General features: G+C 40.8%; 1 protein-coding gene across 3 annotated transcripts in view; it reads right to left on the bottom strand.

Annotated features, from left to right (window-relative positions):
- The window catches only part of TRPC6 (transient receptor potential cation channel subfamily C member 6), a 134,606-nt gene extending 115,541 nt beyond the window's left edge, over positions 1 to 19,065 (bottom strand). For 2 of the 3 annotated variants that reach the window (XM_030829637.1, XM_030829638.1), the window contains exon 1: positions 18,391 to 18,560. In XM_030829637.1, the coding sequence (XP_030685497.1) occupies positions 18,391 to 18,560 (170 nt within the window). Of the gene's footprint in view, positions 1 to 18,390 lie in introns of all 3 variants that reach the window. The other variant, XM_030829636.1, reaches the window with a different exon arrangement.
- Between the last annotated feature and the right edge of the window lie 5,335 nt (positions 19,066 to 24,400).

Genomic DNA, 24,400 nt, shown 5'->3' with positions numbered 1-24,400 from the left:
CAGGACCAGACAGATTTACAGCCAAATTCTACCAGAAGTACAAAGAGGAGCTGGTACCATTTCTTCTGAAACTATTCCAAACAATAGAAAAAGACAGAATCCTCCCTAACTCATTTCATGAGGTCAGCACCATCCTGATACCAAGACCTGGCAGAGATACAACAAAAAAGAAAATTTCAGGCCAATATCTCTGAGGAACATTGATCCAAAAATCCTCAATAAAATATTGGCAGACCAAATCCAGCAGCACATCAAAAAGCTTATCCACTATGATACAGTTGGCTTCATCTCTGGGATGCGAGGCTGGTTCAACATACACAAATCAATAAATGTAATCCATCACATAAAGAGAACCAATGACAAAAACCACGTGATGATCTCAATAGATGCAGAAAAGGTGTTTGACAAAATGCAACAACCCTTCATGATAAAAACTCTCAAACTAGGCATTGATGGAATGTATCTCAAAATAATAAGAGCTATTTATGACAAACCCACAGCCAATATCATACTGAATGGGCAAAAGCTGGAAACATTCCCTTTGAAAGCTGGCACAAGACAAGGATGCTCTCTCTCACCACTCCTATTCAACATAGTATTGGAATTTCTGGCCAGGGGATTCAGGCAAGAGAAAGAAATAAAGTGTATTCAATTTTGAAAAGAGGAAGTCAAATTATCTCTGTTTGCAGATGACATGATTGTATATTTAGAAAACCCCATTGTCTCAGCCCAAAATCTCCTTAAGCTGATAAGCAACTTCAGCAAAGTCTCAGGATACAAAGTCAATGTGCAAAAATCACAAGCGTTCCTATACACCAATAACAGACAAACAGAGAGCCAAATCATGAGTGAACTCCCATTCACAATTGCTAGAAAGAGAATAAAATACCCAGGAATCCAACTTGCAAGGGATGTGAAAGACCTCTTCAAGGAGAACTACAAACAACTGTTCAAGGAAATAATAGAGGACACAAACAAAAGGAAAAACATTCCATGCTCATAGACAGAAAGAATCAATATTGTGAAAATGGCCATACTGCCCAAAGTAATTCATAGATTCAATGCTATCCCCGTCAAATTACCACTGGCTTTCTTCATAGAATTGGAAAAAACTAATTTAAATTTCATATGGAACCAAAAAAGAGCTGGCATAGCCAAGACAATCCTAAGCCAAACGAACAAAGCCGGAGGCATCCATCATGCTACCTGACTTCAAACTATACTACAAGGCTACAGTAACCAAAACAGCATGGTACTGGTGCCAAAACAGATATACAGACCAATGGAACAGAACAGAGGCCTCAGAAATAGCACCACACATCTACAACCATCTGATCTTTGACAAACCTGACAAAAACAAGAAATGGGGAAAGGATTCCCTATTTAATAAATGGTGTTGGGAAAACTGGCTAGCCATATGCATATGGATCCCTTCCTTACACCTTATACAAAAATTAATTCAAGATGGATTAAAGACTTAAACGTAAGACCTAAAACCATAAAAACCCTAGAAGAAAACCTAGGCAATACCATTCAGGACATAGGCATGGGCAAGGACTTCATGACTACAACACGAAAAGCAATGGCAACAAAAGCCAAAATAGACAAATGGGATCTAATTAAACTAAACAGCTTCTGCACAGCAAAAGAAACTATCATCAGATTGAACAGGCAACCTACAGAATGGGAGAAAATTTTTGCAATCTATCCATCCGACAAAGGGCTAATATCTGGAATCTACAAAGAACTTCAGCAAATTTACCAGAAAAAAATAAACAACCCCATCAAAAAGTGGGCAAAGGATATGAACAGACACTTCTCAAAAGAAGACATTTATGCAGCCAACAAACATATGAAAAAAAACTCATTAGAGAAACGCAAATCAAAACCACAAATCAAAACCATCTCACGCTTGTTATAATGGTGATCATTAAAAAGTCTGGAAACAACAGATGCTGGAGAGGATGTGGAGAAATAGGAACACTTTTACACTGTTGGTGGGAGCGTAAACTAGTTCAACCATTGTGGAAGACAGTGTGGCAATCCTCAGGTGTCTAGAACTAGAAATACCATTTGACCCAGCAATCCCATTACTGGGTATATACCCAAAGAATTATAAATCATTCTACTATAAAGACACATGCACACATATGTTTATTGCAGCACTGTTCACAATAGCAAAGACATAGAACCAACCCAAATGCCCATCAATTATAGACTGGATTAAGAAAATGTGGCACATATACACCACGGAATACTATGCAGCCACAAAAAAGGATGAGTTCATGTCCTTTGTAGGGACATGGATGAAGCTAGAAACCATCATTCTCAGCAAACTAACACAAGAACAGAAAACCAAACACCACGTGTTCTCACTCATAAGTGGGAGATTAACAAGGAGAACACATGGACACAGGCAGGGGAACATCACACACTGGGGCCTTTCAGGGGTGAGGGACTATGGGAGGGATAGCATTAGGAGAAATACCTAATGTAGATGACGGGTTGATGGGTACAGCAAACCACCATGGTATGTGTATACCTATCTAACAAACCTGCATGTTCTGCACATGTACCCCAGAACTTAAAGTATAATTTAAAAAAAAAAAAATCATCAAATGACCTAAGCTCCAAGAATATAAAACTCCAATAATGTATTTCTAAAAATGCTAAGATGAAAACTTGATACCCTGAAGGCAAAGTCTAGTGATACCGTATGACGTTCATAGAGGAAAGAATTGTGGAGATAAGGCCAATACACTGAAATCATTTTGTATAAGGCAGGCATTGATTTATTCATTTCACAAATATTTCTTGAGGCCCTACCAGATGCTAGTCATTTTTTACAGAGTATATCCTTTCCTCATCAAACTGGTATTCTACTTCAGAGGAAGCGTAGAACAGTAAAGGTAAAAGCAAACAAGCAAATAAACAAAACAGTCAAATATGAGCCCAAATCCTGACTGAGATACTTAAGAACCATTAATTCTTTGGCTAATTATTTTACCTTTCTGAACTTCTTTTTCTGCATTTACAAGTAGAAATAATATTTGTTAGGTGACGCAAGGCACCAAAAGATGGCGCTGGTTCCAGGTTCTTCTTCACCCAGCACTATGTCGGCCCACCTCCCTTCAGGCCTGCCCCCCATCCAATCATCAGTGCCCATATAGCCCTGGGGGCTATAAATTACTCCATCCAACAGCTCTCTCTCTCTCTCCCCTGCGTGACCTGACCTCAACCTCTCCAGTAAAGATCTCTTGGCCGTACTCGGTGTGGTTTGAGTTTGCCAGCATCCCTTTCATTTGGTGCCATGACTCGGATCGGGACTCTCCACTTTTAGTGGGATCCCTATCTCTTCTTAGACTCAACCCAAACTCCTTACCCGCCTTCACCCATTCTCCTGTTCCCCAAGCTGTTCGCCCAACACCGGCCTCCTCTTGGTAAGTCTTCCCCTCTGGGGTCTACCTCTCTAGGCAGGCAAGAGACTCCACGAAGCGCCTCGCCTCAAGCCCCTAAGGCCACGGTAGACCCCAAATAGCAAAACTGGCCCACATATCCCCTAGACAACCAAAGCAAATGGCCCACTTATGGGTCTCTCGATCCTAACATTCTCCAGGATCTCTACAATTATTGCGAGCAAACAGGAAAATGGGTAGAGATCCCATATATCCACGGCTTCTTTCTCCTACGGAATAGACCTAACCTTTGTCTCCCTTGCAAACCACAGCAGCTCCTTGCCGCTCTTAAACCGCCAACCTCTCCCTCTGCCCCGACTTCGACCCAGCCGATGAACCCCCCCCCCCATACCACCACCCTCCGCCGCACCCTCTGGCCACCACCCAACCAGAAGTCACCCAGCCTCCTGCTGCCCCCCCACTCCACGCCCTCAACCACCTATCCCGTCAGCCCCGGCCTTCAGCCCCCCCAACCACTCACTCAAAGTCACACCCCTCCTCCTTGTCCCCCTTAGAGAGGTGGCAGGAACTGAAGGTATTGTCCGAGTCCACGTCCCCTTTTCTATGGCTGACTTATCACAAACAGAAAAACGCCTAGGCTCCTACACTTCCAATTCTGCTTTCTCCTTAAACACGAACCCACAAACCCCTATTCCTAAGGCGTAAGCTGCCGCCCTCATGCCTGATCCGAGCCTGCTCTTCTGGCTCTCCACCTCTTACATCTTCTACGGACCCTCCTCCGCCAACAGGCCCCCTTCACAACCCTACTACCTGTTCACCCTCAAAGAACATCAAACAACCCCAGCCCTACCGCTAGGAGCGCAGGCAGTACCTGAGCATGAGCCCAATTGGGATTATAACACCCAAAATGGAGTATCAGCCCGAGACCATTTTGCTACTTGCATCATAGCTGGTCTACGGAGGGCAGCTCAAAAGGCAGTTAACTTTGAAAAACATCATGAAGTCATACAGGATAAAAATGAAAACCCGTCCACTTTTCTAGATCACCTTACACAGGCACTCCAACACTACACCAACGTAGATCCCGAAACCCCAGAAGGTAGGCAACTCCTCATGTCCCATTTTTTTCCTCAGAGTTTTCCTGATATCAAAGGTAAACTAAAAAAACTGGACAAAGGCCCCCTCACCCCTCAAAATGAGATCTTAGCGACGGCATTTAAGGTGTATCACAGTCAAGATGAGAAGGCAAAGAGGTAAAAGTACAAGTTACTGGCACAAGCCCTTCAAGCCTCCCCTCGATCACACGGCCATAAGTTGTCATCTGCCCATCCATCCCAACATCAGCCCCCAGGGCCCTGTTTCAAATGAGGAAAGGAAGGGCACTGGGTCTGAGAGTGCCCAAATCCCAGGCCCCCCAACTGGCCATGTCCTAAATGCCACCAATCTGGCCATTGGGGCATAGACTGCCCCGGCTCCTGAAGGGGGGCCGGGCCGGCCACCATCCCAACTCCCGATCTTCTAGGATTGGCCATTCAAGACTGACAGGGCCTTGGGACTTCCTTCCCAACACAAATCATCACCACACAGGAGCCCAGGGTCTCTTTAACAGTGGATGGACGTCCCATCACCTTTCTCCTAGACATCGGAGCTACTTTCTCGGTTTTAAGGGAATTTTGGGGCACCACTTCCCTCTTTGGGTCTCCCATAGTCGGGGTCGGAGGCCAAACCATACGTCCAAGAGCCACTCCTCCCCTCTCCTGCACTTTCTCCAGCCACATCTTTTCCCATCGATTCCTAGTCATGCCACAATGCCCACTCCCTTTGTTAAGAAGAGAAATTCTCTCTAAATTTAAAACCTCCAACACCTTCAACCCAATCACCCTCCCGCAATCCACCTCACTCATTGCCTTGGTGGCGAGTTCCATAGATCAAACTCCTGCTCCTACTCTGCCTTCGCTCCCAGCCAGCGTCAACCCCATAGTGTGGGACACAACCACCCCCTCATTAGCACTCTGTCCTCCCATACAACTATTCCTTAAAAACCCACACCACTTCCCCAGCCAATCCCAATATCCTCTTCCCGTCTCCAGCCTGAAAGGATTACAACCAATTATTTTAGACCTCTTAAGAAAAGGGTTCCTCAGGCCAACCCATTCTCCATTTAACACCCCTATTCCAGCAGTAAAAAAACCCAATGGTATGTTCCGCCTCATCCAAGACCTCAGCTCTTATCCTCTATTCCTCCTAGTGCCACACATTTCTCAGTCATAGATCTTAAAGATGCCTTTTTCACCATTCCCCTCTCCCCTCAGTCACAAGACCTGTTCACCTTCACTTGGACTGACCCAGACGCTAAACAATCACAACAGCTCACGTGGACAGTGCTTCCCCAAGTGTTCAGAGATAGCCCCCATATCTTTGGTCAAACTCTTGCCTCAGACCTACAAAAATTACACTTTCCCCAGTTCACCCTCCTACAATACGTTCTAACCGGAGGTCACACACCAATGTCATCAGTTACACCCGATGCTCCTTCGACGCATCCTCAGTAAACCTTCCCCTCCCTAAACTCACCATAATAAACAGCGGTTAGGACCCTTATTTCCACATGTTCCACTTTGCCATTTGCTTTCCACACCAACAATCCCGCAGCACCTGTAAAACTGAATGGCCCCAAAACTATGGGTGTCCCTGGACCAGCTGTGTTATGAATTAAATCACCAAAACAATGCCTCATCTCGAGCAATTCACATCACCGACCCAGCCAACGCAATCTGAGGCCAGGCAGCCACAGGGGGAATACACCCAAGCAATGCCTGGTCTTATCCAGCACAAACTACTAACCATCACCCGTACCCTAAAAACTGACTCCCAACAGGTTCTAGCTGAAATTAACATACATATTTCTCAAAGAGAGACTGAACTACAATCCCAGCTACACCCACAGGCTGACACAACCTCCATACAGGCTTCCTGGCTTCTGTTCCTCAATCAAGGATTACTACTATTAGGCACCTCTCAGTTCCCTACTTCCGGTTGTTTCTTATGCGCAAACATCAACAAACCCCCTCTTGCTACAGTTCCACTATCTAGCTCCATAAACACAAGCAACTCCTCCCCACCCCGACCACTGGCTTTGTAATCTCCCATGTCCCCCACTCCTTGCCAACCTCAGCGTCCCTATTCCTACCTGTTACAACACCAGCTACCACCCCCCATCGCCCCACAATGTAACATGCAAACAAACTGTCAGCCCCCCAACTTTCCAGCTCCAGACGGCCTTTTTTTTTTTTTGGTGTAACGGCCATTAATTCCTCTATCCCTGGCCCCTGCATACCCACCACACTAGTTCCTCAACTCACATTGCTCTCCTTCTCTGAAGGCCTTCAAGCCTATCAGTTTAATCACCCTAAACCCAACTCTCCTGAGGACCGTCAGAAAAAAAAAAGCAATCTTCCTACCTATCATGCTTGGAATCTCTCTAACAACCTCTCTCATAAGTATACAGCGTATCCCAAGTTTCAGACGGCCATTGAGGAAACAGCTCAGTCTCTAGCCACCCTCCAACAACAAATCACATCTCTAGCTGGTGTCACCCTTCAAAACCGCCATGCCATCGACCTACTCACAGCCGAAAAAGGCGGCACTTGCATCTTCTTACAGGAGAACTGTTGTTGTTACATTAATGAGTCCCAAGTAATCGAAACTAGCATTAAAAACCTACATCAGATAAAACATAAACTAATGAATGCTAGCACTACTCCCTCCCTTTGGGAAACCCTCAAAACCCCCCTCTTAGCTTGGCTCCTTCCATTTTTAGGCCCCCCAATGGGTATCCTCACTTTCTGCGCACTACTCCCCTGCCTCATTAAGTTTACGAAAAACCAAATCTCTTCCATATCTAACCAAACATTTAACCAGCTTCTCCTCAGAAACTACCAACTTTTAGCCACCAGCGAGGATGGGACAGATTCCACAGATGGGCTCACAACCTGCTAACCCAAGCCAGTCATGACAACCACCAACCGATTCCACAAATTTCTCAATGATCTCCATGTGGACAGCTGGCTCATAGCCAATCCATCGCTACCCTTTGAATGGATCACAATGTTAGAGGAACCTTCATGGACTTCACACCCCAAGAAGTGTTTACATACGCTGCCACACTACTCAGGCTTATTCTACTGATAGATGCCCCTAACGGTCCTCCCTTTACTCCCCCTCAATGCCCCCACTCAGCAGGAAGTAGCCAGATGAGATACGACGCCCCTCCACCCACCTCTAAGAGAAACAAAAGGGAGGAATGTTAGGTGACGCAAGGCGCCAAAAGATGGCGCTGGTTCCGGGTTCTTCTTTACCCAGCACTACGTCGGCCTGCCTCCCTTCAGGCCCGCCCCCAATCCAATCATCAGTGCCCACATAGCCCTGGGGGCTATAAATTACTCCACCCAACAGCTCTCTCTCCCTCTACCCTGTGCAACTTGACCTCAACCTCTCCAATAAAGATCTCTTGGCCGTACTCGGTGTGGTTTGAGTTTGCCGGCATCCCTTTCAATATTACCAACCACACAAGTTTGTTGTGAGGATCAAATAAGCTAATGTAAATAAAGCAAGGGCCTGGCATATTCTTACTGTGTTTTCAAGTCAGCTAGAGAATAAAATCCAAACTTCTTAGCTTTTGGACAGATCATAAACAATACTGTTTGCCTTGTAATCTTTCATGTTTCCTCTTCTTTCTCATTTACAGTAACTTTAGCCCACTGAACATATTTCATTGATTCTAAGACACATATTTCTCCCATTTTAACTTCTCTACATACAACATGTCTTATAATCTAAGCCTTCTTGCAATCGCTGTCAGTCAAGTGTCAGTCATTACCATGACAGAGTTTTCATCATCAGTGCATGTGCCAACATTAAAAACAATGGCATCCCGAGTTTCAGAATGAATGGCATGGCTTGAAAAAAATCCTGGGAACAGTAGTGAAGCTCCTTTCAAGCCTAAGAAACACATACGTGTGTGTGTGTGTGTGTGTTGAGAAGGGTGGAGAGTACATAAGGAACAGTTGAATCAGATTTATTTTATTTAGCGACATGCTGGAACTGTTAGTCAAAATAGGCTACTTATATGTAATTGCAAAGTCAGTTTAATTATCTAGCACCAAAAGCTTTTGGTCTATTATGGATTCTTTAGATTGTTTTAAAGAAATCCTTCATCACCAATGTCCTTTTGGCACAGAGCACAATCCTGTGGAAAAATATGGGCACTGAAGTTTCTGAGTTGAAACGCGATTCTGTAGACTCCATCCCTAAATATGAAGGAACTTAGGAATACCATAACAAATTTATTTTTTAATTATGTGCATAAGAGTTATATATGATCCAAATCTATATCTAATTGAGTATAAAGAACTGTTTTAAGAGGTATAAAATAAAAATCTAAGATATAATTTAACTGATAACACTTTTTTTTGGTTTTTTTCTTAAAGATACATAAAATGTCAAAGCAGGTTACAATTGATAGAAGCTTAGACTTCATGCTATATGTTATTCACTGGTTACCCTAAAATGTGCTTAATGTACCAAAGGAACTTAAACAAATGTTTGTTGAAATAAATTAAGAATCTTTCCAGATGGAATACAATGTCTGGCCCTGAATGCTCCTCCAAGAAAAGGGTTCCTGCAGAAATCCTTCCCCTAGGTAAGTGTGGGGATTTTCTTACTGCCCAGGATCAGCTTTTTATAGCTGCTTCTGCCACTCTTCAATCTACTCTATACAAAATTCTGTTTCAAGAAGGCTAACTCGGTAATAACAAAAATGATTTTTATCTATAACAGTTTAACTCCCTAAAAGAATTTTTAAGTTACCTTTAGAAATTGCCATTTCTAATTCTTATTTTGACTCCTAACTCTCAAGATAGTTTTGTCAGCGATTCCCATGAAGGGAACTCTTCCTAGTTTTTTTGTTTGTTTGTTTGTTTGTTGAAGGTTTTGTGCGACTGCAAGTCAGGACAAAATGCTTTTTGTGTCACAAACCAAAGCTGGTGCAATTGAAACATGAACTCTGCTTTGAACAGGCAGTCAATCTTAACATGACTATCCACACTATAATTGATTCCTGGCAACTGATATTTTTAGATGAATAACATGTAAATGCTTTAAAAATTATGCAAATCTTATGGTTAAATCCCCAGTTTCACACTGTCATGTGAGTCAATGTCTCTAAAACAACCTGCATTATAGCTTAGAAGCAGTTTTAGCCACATGATGGCAATGAGAAGTAAAAGAAAGCCTTGCCTTTTGCAATCTTTAGTCATGATCAGTTTGTGGATCTTTGGTAACATTAGCAATCGACACCCAATTTTGTTACCATTCAGAGTCTTCCTTTGGTGACAAAGATTGGCAATTTTTCAAAACCTAGTTTCACTCTTTATTGAAATAAGAGATAAAACAAAATCCTTTGCTCTTCCCTTTCTTTCTTCCCATTTGTGCCAACTGCTAGCTGTGTAGCATTTGGCAAGTCACCTACCTTCTTTTTACTGTGATTCTTTTTTCTTATCAGTAAAGTGAGGATTATAAAAATGCATATCTCATAGGTTTGCGATAAGGATTAAATGAGTTAACACCTACAAGGCACTTGGAGAAGGGCCTAGTATACAGAAGTCACTAATAAATCTAGCTATTATTTCTATTCTTGCTGGACATAATCATATAAAATCAACAGAGATGAATGAATAGATTAATGAATTAATGAAAGGAGAGATATAAAGCTTGACCTTCAAAGATGGCTAAAATTTCAACAGAAAGAGAAAGTGGGGGTTAAACATACTTATTACTGCTATTTATGCCCTTTTCTTCCAGTCTTCTGCCCGCACCCAGGATATAACTTAGATATAATGAGCACAGCACAAGGAATGTTGGTTCAGTAGATCAGAGCCAACGTGTGGCTCTCCAAATTCCTATGAAAAGGGAGAAGAGAAGGAATGGGGGTGAGTGCGCTTTTGAAGAGCATAATCCACCTGTATCCAGCTGTGCCTGGCTGAATACTGAGAGAATAGAGGACTGAGATATGGGATACTGAGAGAATCTGCCAGCCCACGGTCCACGTGTTCCAGCCCCAAGTATATTGGGTTTTGCCCATTTGACAACAACCTACTGGCTGTGTAACTTTCTGCACATTGTTTAACATTTCTAAATTTCAGCATTGTTCTTTATAAAACGGATGCTAAAAATAGCTGAGTAGATGCTCTGAAGATCAAATTACATTTGTATGACAACTAGAAAAGAACCTGCTACAGAATAGGTATTCAAAAAATGTTAGTTGCCCCAAATATATATAAATATTTTGGATTAGTCCTCCACAGAAACAGCAACTTACATTAAACTGTATATAATTCTAGTTAACATCATTTCTCCTCTTTGTCATGGCTGAGAGCTGAATTAGGTGGAGAACAGTTATGCTGCAATCATATAGGTTGTTTGAGTATGTGTAACACTCATTTCTGTATTCTGCTCTAAACAGAGATTCTATAAGAACTGTGATTCAGTCAGTTCCAATGGCTTAAAGCCTCTTGAGCAGCATACCAAATTTTAGATGCCAAAGTTTAATTGAAATTTGGCATATGGATAAGCACTTCTGAATGTATTGAAAGCCATCAGAAGATTCCTAAACAAAGAGCAATCACACACGGTAATTTTATCCAACTGGAACCAATTATATTTGGCATTTTTTGTGAAAGAGGGAGAAAAATAAGAATGGACTCAAGAAAATGTTTTCCTTTTATGACTTTTACCCTCTTTAAGATGAATTGCCTTATGAAGTTACTTCTTACAACTCAAGGAGCATAACTGTCTAGAGAAAAAAATTATGCAATGTCTTCCTGGAGGCAAACATTTTGTTACAGAATAAATGTGGACTTTTAAGCACATCTGGCAATCATTCCACAATCTACAATGCTGGCATCCTAAAAATGTTTCACGATAATAATATGTTACCAGTGGAGTTGATTACTTCAAGCCAAGGGAGGTTTCAACACAAAACAGGTCGTTTCCATGCAGCACACAGAGCTTCAAAGTCATCATCTATGAGACCCACCATTAATCCAAGTGGTTGGGGGAGATGATTACTCCTAATAGAAGGGGAGCCAGATTCGAAGGTGGTTTTTACATGTGCTTTTCCCCTGGAAGAGCAAGCTTCCACACTGCAAATCTTTCATCAAAGTCTAGGTCTTGGCTTTATGGTTATAGATGCTATTTCAAAGGGTATAATAGATTATAGGATTCTTTCTGCATTCTAAACCACTACATATGTATAAGAAATCATTGTGTCACACATGTTCTTTTATTGATTTCACTTATCATTCAATAAATGTCTTGTTAAGAATATCAGCCCTTTAATTTTATTTGGAAATACCTTGTACTGCTGCTGGACTGTCATGTTCTGATGTGACTGCCCCTTTGGGGTCAGAGAGTAAAGCCACACCTCTGTGGGTCAGTGGTGGTATCTTTGCTTAAAGGAGTAGACATATCTAATGTCAATCATCTAGGAAAGGTGGAGAATTTTAAAAAGAAATAAAGTTTGGAAAACAGATATTACAACAAAGAAAAAGGTTGTGGCGGGAGGTGGGGAGGCAGTCATTCTTCAGTCTGGGCTAGGACTAAGGACTAGATTGATTGAGCATGGTCTGCAGAGGGAAAGCAAAACACTCACTGACAAATAGATGACACTTGGGGCCAGGCAAGGGTCAGTCCCTAGGAGACTCTATAAATGAGCTGGAAGAGCAGTTATAGCCAGCCAGGAGTTTTTCCCTTTTTATTAATTCTCTTTGGTAAAGATATAGCCTCACCTCAGGTGTGCAGAGGGAACTTTAAGGAAAGAGCCTCAGGCTAGAGAGCTAAAAGAAGAGTAGTATGCTGGTGGCAGTAGTGATTAGTGAAAGATCCCCTGAAAGATAAGTCTTTGTGACAGACAGCTGGAATATAAGATATAGGTATCTCTTTTGATATGCACATTCACTCTTCTGCCCAACTTAGCTGATCCAGATGCTATTTTATTAAAGTAGCGGGCATCATTTTATTTCTTATTAGAATAAATATTGAGAAGAAGGAAATCTCTTTGTTGAGGAATAGATTAAATGGCACCTTCTCTTTGCCAGGCACTGTGTTAAGTATGGGGGATGAAGGACAGACCCACTTCCTGTGGCTTACATTCTAGTAAGAGGAAAAAGACATGTGAACAAATAAGTGTAAAAATGTTTAACAGATGTTTCAATGAACATGGTTGCCAAAAACGAGGGAGAGATAACAAGGACATGATAATTTAATATGATGCATAGGCCTGAGTCCATGTTCTTCAATCTTAAACTTCTTTAAGAGACTAGTTACCCTATTGGCAAGTAATATCAGGAAAGATTCTCTAGCCTACAGTCTGAATTTTTTCATTCCCTTATTATCAATGTGTTCAATACTAACTTTTTTTTTTTTTTGCCTGGAGAAAAGAAAGCAATACGTGGGGGATTTTACTTGTGGTCTCTAACATTACATTACCTTTCTTAAACTGGGAATTCAAACTCTGGATCTTGGGTTCATAAATGGGGTTCAGGTCATCCAAAACCCTCTTGAAGTCAATAAAATTTTTAAAGGATCTGTGACCCATTTTATAAAAGTCACTTTTTGTTTTTTCATATGAAATAGAGGATAGAATTAAGAATCACTTTGAGTTTCCTCTAAGACTGTGATGCAATAAGTCACCTTTTAAAAATATTTAGTACATATCCATCAGAGAGACCTTATCAGCAGTGGAGCACTGACTCCATTAATAACTAGAGAGTAAACCTTTTATGTAATGGAAAAGCCATCGTTCTTACAAGCTATACATTCTTTAACCAAGGTAATATCAAAATATATTATGAGTGCATTTCCACTGTAAATACTTTGAATTTTAAAACTCTGTCATTCAAATCTCTATGTTTTGATTAATTTTTAGTATTTCCTCTTGTCTTTGGTGTTCTGCAATTTAAATGATATGTTTAAATGGGTTTATTTTTATGTTTTACACTAACATTGGTATACTTCATAAACATGAAAATTCATTATTTCTGGAAAATCCTCACCCATTATCTATTCAAGTGTTGCCTCTCCCACTTCTATATGTTTCCTTTTCCTGGAACTCTTACCTTCTAGCTCCATTACTCTTAACAATGCCCATATAAAATATTTTTTATGTCTCTGCATTTTGGGCATTATCATCAATTATGCTCTAATCTGCATTTAACCCTTCCATTGAATTTTTTTAAGAATTGTATTTTTTACTTATAGATGTTCTATTTGTCCTTTTCTTTAAAAATGTCTTTTTTTTTTTTTTTTTTTTTTTTTTTTTCTTTTTGAGACGGAGTCTCACTCTGTCGCCCAGGCTGGAGTGCAGTGGCGCGATCTCGGCTCACTGCAAGCTCCGCCTCCCGGGTTCACGCCATTCTCCTGCCTCAGCCTCTCCAAGTAGCTGGGACTACAGGCGCCCGCCACCACGCCCGGCTAATTTTTTTGTATTTTTAGTAGAGACAGGGTTTCACCATGGTCTCAATCTCCTGACCTCGTGATCCGCCCGCCTCGGCCTCCCAAAGTGCTGGGATTACAAGCGTGAGCCACCGCGCCCGGCCTAAATGTCATTTTTTTCTTAAGGTTTGATTTATTCTTTTATATTGTCACCATTTATACGCACTTTTAAATATTCTTTTTCATGTTGTTGCATTATCTCAACTTTTTAAAAAATCCACTCACTACTGCATGTCTTATATCGACTCACTCATGGTCGATTGAGTCCATGGTCCACTGACTCTCACTCTTGGTCGATTGTTTCCTTGTGTGTTTTGTTATTCATTATAGCAAGCGTATCTTTAGCAGGACTTGCTTTCTTCTTGAAAAGCCTAGGCAGTCTAGATGCTTGATACTAGTCTTTCATAATGATTTTGGTTTTTTTTTGTTTTTTTTGTTTTGTTTTGTTTTGAGACGGAGTCTTGCTCTGTCGCCCAGGCTGGAGTGCAGCGGCACGATCTCGGCTCACTGCAAGCTCCACCTCCCAGGTTCACGCCATTCGCCTGCCTCAGCCTTTCCAAGTAGCTGGGACTACAGGCGCCCGCCACCACGCCCGGCTAATTTTTTGTATTTTTAGTAGAGATGGGGTTTCACCGTGGTCTCGATCTCCTGACCTCGTGATCCGCCCGCCTCAGCCTCCCAAAGTGCTGGGATTACAAGCGTGAGCCACCGCGCCCAGCCTGATACTAGTCTTTCATAATGATTTTGTGTTTTACTCTTATAGGAGCCTCAGAAGTATTTTCCATGTTGAAAATTTCTAGGCCAGTTAGGTAGGGTATAAAAACAAAAAACCCAAAAAGATATTCTCAAGGGGGAGTGTTCTTTTCTTCGTACTATTAAAGTTTCCTGTTCTCACTGTATGCTGGTGGGCATATATTTCTAGCCTACGTTTTTATTTAATGGCTTTATGCAGGGCACAAGGGTATCTCAGTTCCAGCTCTCTGCCTCATCTGGCACCAAGAGTTTACCTTCTTTCTGTCTCATAGGGACATTAGATTCCATGCTCCTTGGTCACTGGAACGCATAACTCACAGGACAACCACATCATCACTTCACAATCTGTACTCGCTTTTAATGTCTTTGTTCTTAGCACATGGTAGATTACCCTTTTATTTTTCACAAAATTGGGAGATGTTTTAAAATCATTTAAAATCTTTTATCCAGTACCGCTAGGTGTCTGTAACCATCAATTTTTCAGATTGTCTCAGTCAGCTGCATTGCCAGTGCTTTAGTTTACAGTTTACTGTTTCATTATTCATAATCAATCAATTACTCCTTCCCAAGCAGAAAGTTTAGTTGGACTGTGTTTTCAGATCCTGAGATTTTAGAAATGCTTAACTTTTTTAAATGTCTGGGATTGTTCCCCAAGTTCAGAAGTGAAGAACTGTAAACATATCTTTAAAGTTCTAAATAAAGGAAATCTGAAATGCCTCCTGGGACTTTGGCAGGACATGGGCCTTTCTTGCTAATCACCATTACAAATTGATCACAATAGAGAATATTAATTGATTTGCTATTGAAAGTTAAATAAAGAGAAAATCTGAGTCATTTTCTTCTAAACACCATTTCAACTTATTACTACTTTAACTATTAAGGCCTTATTGCACATAATTGCTCACAAATAAGATAATTTACCACAATTCTCAGTAGTAAAAGCTCCATAAATATATGTAAAAAATCTTTTTAAATAAGAAAACTATGAAACAGAAATTTTTGGCAAGAGTCATAGAATGTATTTCACAGAAATGACAACTTACAAAGACTTGGGATTTTATAAGGGAAGATCTCAATTATTTGAGAAATGGCAATATTCATATCTAAAATGTACTAGTGATTGCCACTTTCAGAAATGATACACCTCCCACTCTGAACAAAAAATGAAATTGTATAAATCACAAGTCAAAAGCATATGGAAGAGTTGATTTGTACTCTACCAGAGGGAGTAATTTTCTTTAGCTCTTTCTCATACATCATAGGTGTGAAGTACTTTTGTTTCTTGGTTAAAATGTTCCCGTTAGTTGATTATTCAACTGGAAAAACTTAAAACCTTGTCAGAGAAAACAGTGGATGAAATGTAACTATAGAACCTTTTGGAAATAATAGATTCATATAAAACCAAACTCAAATTCTAGAGCATGGCTCACTCTTACTTGTATTATAGTACCTCTGACATCATGCAGAAAGTGGATGTTATGAACTGAAGCACATTAAAATATTTCTGTTCATCACTCTGCTGCTCAGCTCTATTTATTAAGAATAGTCCAGGATTCTTGAACTAAGGGAGAAAAATACATATTCACTAAATACTGCATGTTGAGGACAGCCGGGTAACATAGTGAGAACCTGTAGTTAAAAAACGTAATAACAAGAATTAGACAAATTAGGCAGTAAGCCACATTTGAAGAAAGCACTGGGAAGAGTTTTCAGGATAACTTGGAATTAATACTTTATTTAGTCTCTCTCACTACTGATATATAACCACAAGGTTTTTAATCAAATCGTTTTTTGACAGACACAGCGACAAGTGATTACAGGGATAATAGAATGAAAAAACGTTTTGTTCATGGAACAGTCTAATTTTTAAAAAGCCATATAAATTTTTAGTCACCTGGTTTAGCCAGGAGGTATTGTTGCCAAACCTATAACCCTCAGACATCGGAGATCTCAAGTTTAAGCCAATAAAAATTCCATCTACGTCTTAAACTTACACCTTCAAAGTAAATTTTAAAATAGCAGCATTTCAGAATATCCAAGATTTATTTATTTTTCTTTCTATTCTTGTTTCTTCTTGTCATATATCACCTTGCTATTCAGAGGGTGGTCCATGGGCTAGCAACCTTGTCATCATCTGAGGGATGTCAGAAATGGAGAATCTTGGGCTGTACCTAAGACCTGCCTTCTCAAAATCTGCACTCTAACAAGATTTCCAGATGATTTGTATGCTAGCCATTAAAGTTGGAAAAGTCTGTACTATGAGACATAAAAATATCTTCTAACTTAACACATCAAGTGTAAGATTTCTTTGAGGGATGATGAAATTGTCCTGGAATTAGATATTAGTGGTGGCTGTACAACTTTATGGATATATTAAACAATAGTGCATTGTACAACTTAAATGGGGGAATTAGATGGTATGAGAATTATGTCTTGAACTTTTAAAAAGAAAAATATATACATAATTGTAAATGCTCTTAACTTGCACAGCACACAGATGAATGAAACCAGTTCCAACTATTTTCCTTTATCTTTGAGAAAAATTGGATGCTCCCTTCACTGGGGCTCACCTCTTACTTCAAAAGGGCACCGCAGCAGGCCTTGAGACTGGGCAGCCCTGACACAGCACCCATCTATCAAGAGGGTCTGCCAGGCGCCTATGGGGAGGAATCCTTCCTCCAACGAAAGCTGTTTATAGAGCTGAGAACCACGGGAAACCGCTTGCGGGTAGATGTGACAAGTCAGGAAACTTGACTACCCAATCACCCAAAGAGGCAATGGGACAGAAATGCTATCTGCCCGCTGCACATGTGGTCACAGCGGTGTCGGGGAAGCGGAGTCTTTTCTTCTGGAGTCCACTCTGCTTACTCCCTACCTCCCCTCCCTCCACCCACCCAGCTAAAAAAAAAAAAAAAAAAAATACCCTAGATTCATAAACAAAAGCTTGTAGTTACCCACAGCCCAACAAACGACCCCGACGCCCTCACTTCTATAGCCCGTGAGTCTCCCAGCCCCTAACAAGCTCGTCTCCCCAGACGCCCCTGGTAAAAAGCTTCGCGCCGCCGGTGGAGAGGCCTATTGGTTCTATTTCTGTCTTCACTCCAAGGCCCCAGGCCCGGGGATAGGTCCTGGTCTAACTTTGGCTGTCCCACGGTCCAAGGACCTGAGCGCTCAGCCCGAAACGCTAAGCCAAGCGTGGAGACGGCCGGGCGCACCCAGCACTCAGGCGGCTCCAACCCTTGGAGTTCTAGTCATCTCTCCCACATAGGCTAAGAGTCACCCGGGCGTACATCTGAATCAGCCCCCTGTTCAGATCACGCCTGTTACGTAGCGATCCTGTCTCTTGGAGAGCACAGGATGAAGGGGTCTGGAGAAATCGACCACCCATCTGATCACCTGCAATGGTGTTGGTACTATGCGGTCTCACTCTCGTGGGCAAACATATCCATGCGTACCTACGAGGAGCAAACCTAGACACCCCCGCCTCCCCCACTCCCCGAGCGCCCCTCCACTCACTCAGGTCCCAGCCCTGGCTCTCGCGGACCTCCCAGCACCGTCCTAGGAGGTACACACGCGGGTTCAGAACGCGCGCGGACCGCACTCGGCCACGAGCGCACAACCTCCCTCCGCGCAGCCCGCGCCCGATCCGCCCCGCGTCGCCGGCACTCACAAGCAGGGGTAGTAGCCGTAGCAAGGCAGCGGGGCTTGGGGGCAGCCGTCTTCTCCCAGCTCCGAGTCCATTAGCAGATAGTCCTGGCTCTCGTTGCGCCGCGCACCGGCTCCGACAGCGCCCCGGGGAGAACTGCCCCTCCGGGGCCCGAACGCCGGGCTCTGGCTCATGGCGGGAACGCCCGACTGGCCTGGGCCCCGCTCCCGGGGGAGCCGAGTGGGCAGTTCCAGCGGCGACCCGGTGCGGAGGGCCCGCGTCAGCGGCCGAACTGGTCCTGGGCAGACCGGTGCCCAGGGGACGGCGATGAGGCAGGGGGTGCAGACGCCCACCGCAAGTGGCTCGCCCACTGGCCCGGGGAGAAGTCGCCACTTAAGGGGGTGCAAAGAGGACCTTGACCTGAGCAGGTCAGGCCAAGAAGACCCCGCGAGGATGCGTCCGGGGCTCCCGGGCAGAGAGGGCACAGGCGGGGCCGCTGGTGGTAGCGAAGCGTAAGAGCGGAGAGCAAGGGAGACAGCGCTGAAGAGTTACTATGTCAACAGAGACTCTACAGCCCTCAGCTCCCGCCTTCATCCCCCGGCATTCTCCGTCAAGATCCCCACCTTTAAAGGGATCCGAGCGACGTTCTAGAAAGCAGCCAAAGCCTGTCCTGTAGCCACAACTTTCAGGAGGCGGTATGAGCCTGAACTAGGAGGAGCCAGGCACGCACTCTTTTTTTCCCCTCTACTATTTAGTTGGCTTATTTAGTAAGGATACCAACTGCGGACTTTCTAGGAAGCTTCCTTTAAGAACCACTCTGGAAGAGCTAAGGAAACCTGTTCCTTAAAAGGGACACGAGCCTCTTCTTTCTCCAGACTGCCTTCATTTTCTTTGGGCATTTTCTCTCTTACTCTCAACTCATAAAGTTATTATGACTCTGCTTTAAAAATGAACAACATTCTATGTTCCCAACGCCAGATGTTCCCAGTTCCTGAAAAAACCAACAAAAATAGGCAAGCATTTTCCAATGATACCGATAAAGAGGCCAACAACCTGCTTACTTCAGAGAAAAAATTTTCCTTCCATCACTGCGAATGCAAGAATGATTTCTCTGCCAGATGTTTCCCACGTTTCCAAGCTGTTTTTATTTTTAAGACTTGGTTTTAAATTCTGATTAATATGCATACGTGTGAGAAGTAAAAACTTGTCAACAAGGATGAATCAGTATTTGTAGACCTTTAAGCAGTAGTAGCCAATTAAGAATCCATTCATTAAGTCAACAAATACTTAATGAATGCCAACTGCGTTTCAAATCATTTCAGAATTCGGAGGCAAACAAGCAGATGAGGCACCTGTCTGCCCTCATAGAGCTTTCATGGCAGAAAGGCGGACCAATTAAATAAGCAAATGAAAAAATATCAAGGACAAATGCTACAATGAAAATAAAACAGGTTGATGTGATGGCAGCTGGTGAATGACTACTTCAGATGAGATGGTTAAAAGAGGCCCCTCTAAGGAGGTGCTAGTTAAGTTGAGACATGCATGGCAAGCAGCCAGCCATGAAAAGATCAGAGCCCCATTGCAATTGGATGAAAGAAAGCCAGACTGAAATCTGTCTGCAAAGGTGTCTTTGGTTCCCATGAACAGGTGGACAACAAAATGAATGTTGGAAGTGTGGGAAAAAGCAATCGATCTGATAGAGGGGAAAAGAGCTCACACATTTAGAAACTTCTGAGTTTGCCTTTAAATTTAGAACTGAAACTCAGAGAGAGCAGAAACCACTGTGTCCTGAGGATCCAGCTTTGTATTTGACACAGGTGTGCAGGGTGCATGCATGCATGCATGGGTGGGTGAGTGGGTGGAGGGATGGATGGATGGAAGGAATATAGAAAAAATAAGAAAATGCTCTTGGCCTTGGAAAAGAACATTTTTCCTGGGGAAACAAACAACCCTGGATCATTCTGAAGTCTGTTCTTTCTGAGTTAAGAGCCTTCCTTTTTGATCTTTCAACATGTGCAGCCATGATTTAAAATTCTTATAATTTTCTAGTTACTATACCTAGCAATAAGATATTCTGCCTAAAATTTGTTTGTGGCAACTGCTATCTGTAAGTATTCATTAGCTTTGATGCTTGAATGAATTAATCAATAAATGTTTAGTTAAACAGTGCCAAGGTAATCTCTTTGGCAACACCAAGTATGGGGAAAACATTCATGGGAAAAGTAGTATTCAAAGGTTTTCTACCCAATTCAAATTCTGTGAGTTAAAGCCACTTGTGAGTTAAACACTTGTAGTGTCAGTTGAAGTGTTAACCTTTCATGTAAAAAGAAAAAAAAAATAGAGACAATTTATTTTGCTGTTGTTACACTGTTTTTCATTCACAGGTAACAACCTTCACACTGAAAAAATTACTACAGTAAACTTTTATTCTGACATCAATTTATCATGTGGTAAGATAAGACATGTTTTTCTCCGTGTTTTTTTTTTAATTATAGTGAGTACTAGACCAACAAGCCCAGTCATTTATTGAGTACCCAGAAGGCATAAGGTGGTGTACAAATGTTAGAAGATTCTGAAAGAACTTATGACATGATGAAGTGGAATCATTAGGTCAGAAGTCTCAAAGCCTGGATTTTCATTTCGGCCACTTCCCTAACTGAAGTTACATGATTTCACAGAGGTCATTAAATCTCTCTCTGCCTCAGTTTTTTCATCAGTAAGCTGGTATACAATTATGCCTCAATCTCTAACTTCCCACATTGTATAGTTATCTATGCAGTTTTATCACTTTACATTAAAAACATGGTGAAACCAATTTAAAAAAAAAGACAAAATACAATTAAATAATATATTTTCGAATCAAGTATGGAAGCATTGAGTAGATCTGGAGTCATGAAGAAAGCTGAGTGAACAAAGAAACAACAGTTTTTAAAGTTAAAAAACGTTGGGTGAGCGCAGGACTGATAGTTCTTGCAGAGTTGGAAATTGCTATGCAATTATAGGTTATGTATGTTTATGTAGTATGTTTATGCTATTGAAATAAAAAAAACACTCAGTCATTAATTCTGAGATGTGAGGATGAAGGTGAGTTATGTGTCTCTGGGTGGAGGAAGAGATGTTAATGAGAGAGGACCTTTGCCTCGTTATATATATCTGCACTGTTTGATTAATAGCTTGATTTTACAAAAACAGATATTTTACATATATACATGTGTGTAATATATATAATGTATATATATGTGTAATATATATAATGTATATATATGTGTAATATATATAATGTGTATATATATACTATACATATAATATAACACAGTGTTTTGAAAAGCTGATAGAAGAAAAATGAGTAAAGAAAAACGGTTGTCCTCTAGAAGATTGGTCCCCAACTTTTTTGGCACCAGGGACTGGTTTCGTGGAAGACAATTTTTCCACGGACCTGTGGGGTAGGATGGATGGCTTGGAGATTATTTAAGTATATTAAATTTATTGTGCACTTTATTTCTATTATAATTACATTGTTATATATAATGAAATAATTATACAACTCACCATAATGTAGACTTGATAGGATCCCTGAGCTTGTTTTCCAGCAACTAGATGGTCCCATCTGGGGGTGATGGGAGACACTGACAGATTATCAGGCATTAGATTCTTACAAGGAGCACACAACCTAGATTCCTCACATGCACAGTTCACAACAGGGTTCATGCTCCTAGGAGAATCTGATGCCTCTGCTGATCTCACAGGAGGCAAAGCTCAGGCGGTAATGCAAGTGATGGGAAAAAGCTGTAAATACTAAATACAGGTGAAGCTTCGCTGGCTTGCCCACTGCTCACCTCCTGCTGTGTGGCCCAGATCCTAATAGGCCACAGATGGATAGCAGTCCATAGCCTGGGGGTTGGGAACCGCTGCTCTAGGAAGTCTCAGGCAAGGAGCCCAAAGGGAAAGGAAAAGAAATTGCCACTAGGAGCAAAAGGTTGAGAAAACATTAAATGCTTAATGACTCAAGAAGCTCAAAAGTTACACAAAGCTGCAGTTTGTGAGTTGCTGTTGCTGATGGAAAACCACTAACATAGGAGTCTCTCTGGGAAATGCAGTTTGGGGTTGGTTGGCCAGAAGTACAGATGAAAGTTTAGTCATGATTTCATCTGGATATTTTAAAGCATGGAAACCCTGAGCCCTGACTCCTATCACATGTAGAATCAACTGGGTAAAACCAGAAACACCTCAGAAGCTTCAGAGGGGCTGCTGATTCTCTATGAATGAAAGTGCACTGCAAACTCCAGTTTGAGTAAAATCTGAGCAGGTGCTACTATATCTTTGAACCTCAATTTCTTAATTTTTAAAATAAAGGGATTATAATAATTTACATTTAGTATCTCTCTTGCAGCTAAAATGTTATTAACCATCAGAAACAAATAGAAGAAATCTACAGATTGCTAATTTCATTTTTGCTCTAATTGAGCTTGACATGGATGTTGTCCAAAATTCTAACATTATCATATGCTTATTTTGTAAGCACTTGTGATTAATATGGTTTCACTTAGAGAACAAGTTAAGTTAATATCTCTTTTGATAGAATTATTGGGACATTTTTAGCAAACTGTTTACCAAGAGTTAATATGTGATATGTTTGACAGCACGACTGAAAAATAAGAACTGGGTAACAAAGGAGTGATTCATAAATAGAAGACGATTGAAAAATTGTTGATTTATAGATCAATGTCACCCAAGTTTAGTAAATGAAGACATATCAAGAATGGACTGAGCTGCTTTTGGTTTTTTGTTTTGTTTTGTTTTTGCTGGTTTTTGTCTTGTTTTTGTTTTTGTTTTCTTTCACTGGACATGTTCGAATACAACCTGGACCTCAATTTTCCACATATACTACAAGGAAAATTAATATACTTATTGAAAATTAAGTGAACACTAAGGTCCTTTAAGAAAAAGTCTAAAATTCAAAAACTGATAATCATCTCCATGGATCCAAAAAGTTAATATCTATTCATTTTTTAAAAGAAAATAAGAAAAAGCTTAGAAAACTAAGAGTAACAGACACATTTTTAACATGGCAGAGAAAACTATTTTAGATAAAAACAACATGGAGAAACACCAGAGATGTTTCCATTAATGCAAGAAATCAAATAAAGATGTTTGTCATTATCATTACTATTTTTCATAGCTAAGAACTTCAACAATAAGTAAAATAAAACATAAAAAATACGATGAAAAAGTTTGAAATGAGGACATAAATCTATTACTTCACAGGCTATATAATAATCTACTATAAAAAATTCAAGATTTTTAGCTAAAAATAGTTAGATTTAGAAGTAAGAAATGTGTTTGGTACAGTGCCAGATAATAAAAGTAAATATTAAAAATTCAGTAGTTTTCCTTTATATTAGCAATAGTCAAAATATAATAAAAGCTATAAAATATAAGCAGAAATATATTTAACAGAGAATTGTAAAACCTATGAAAAGAAAATTATAAATCTTCACTAAGACCTAATTGAAAAATAATCAAAGGTCTGTATCAAATTATATAACACATTTTACTGATAGTTTCATTATACTTGTATTAAATTTATAGATTTAGTTAGAATGTAGTAGTTTCAATACTTATGTCTTCCTGTAGAAGGACAGGCTTTTCTCTACTATTTATTTTTTCACATTTCTAAAAATAAATATCTAAAAGAAAGAAAAATCCAAAAAAAGAAAAGCAATGAAAGAAACTTGGTGTAAAAAATATCGAATGATTTAATAAAACCACAAAAATTTTATAAATTGGTACACACAAACTAGAAATATATAAAGATTTAATGGAAAGAATAAAGGATACAAAAAATTTCATGGTATGATAAAGAGCACATCTTAAGTCAATGGGAGATGTGAAGGAATGTGGAATAAATCAAACTGGATAAGGGATTTCTATCCCATACTTTTGCCAAAAATAGTATGCGTTAATAAGTCAAATGTAATTAAAGAAGTTGTAAAACCTACTAAAGAAAGATACAGGTGAACTTTTTAAAGCATAT

Source organism: Nomascus leucogenys, chromosome 15 (genome assembly GCF_006542625.1).
Source record: "Nomascus leucogenys isolate Asia chromosome 15, Asia_NLE_v1, whole genome shotgun sequence".
Taxonomy (NCBI): Eukaryota; Metazoa; Chordata; class Mammalia; order Primates; family Hylobatidae; genus Nomascus; species Nomascus leucogenys.
This window is presented reverse-complemented; position numbering and strand designations above follow the sequence as displayed.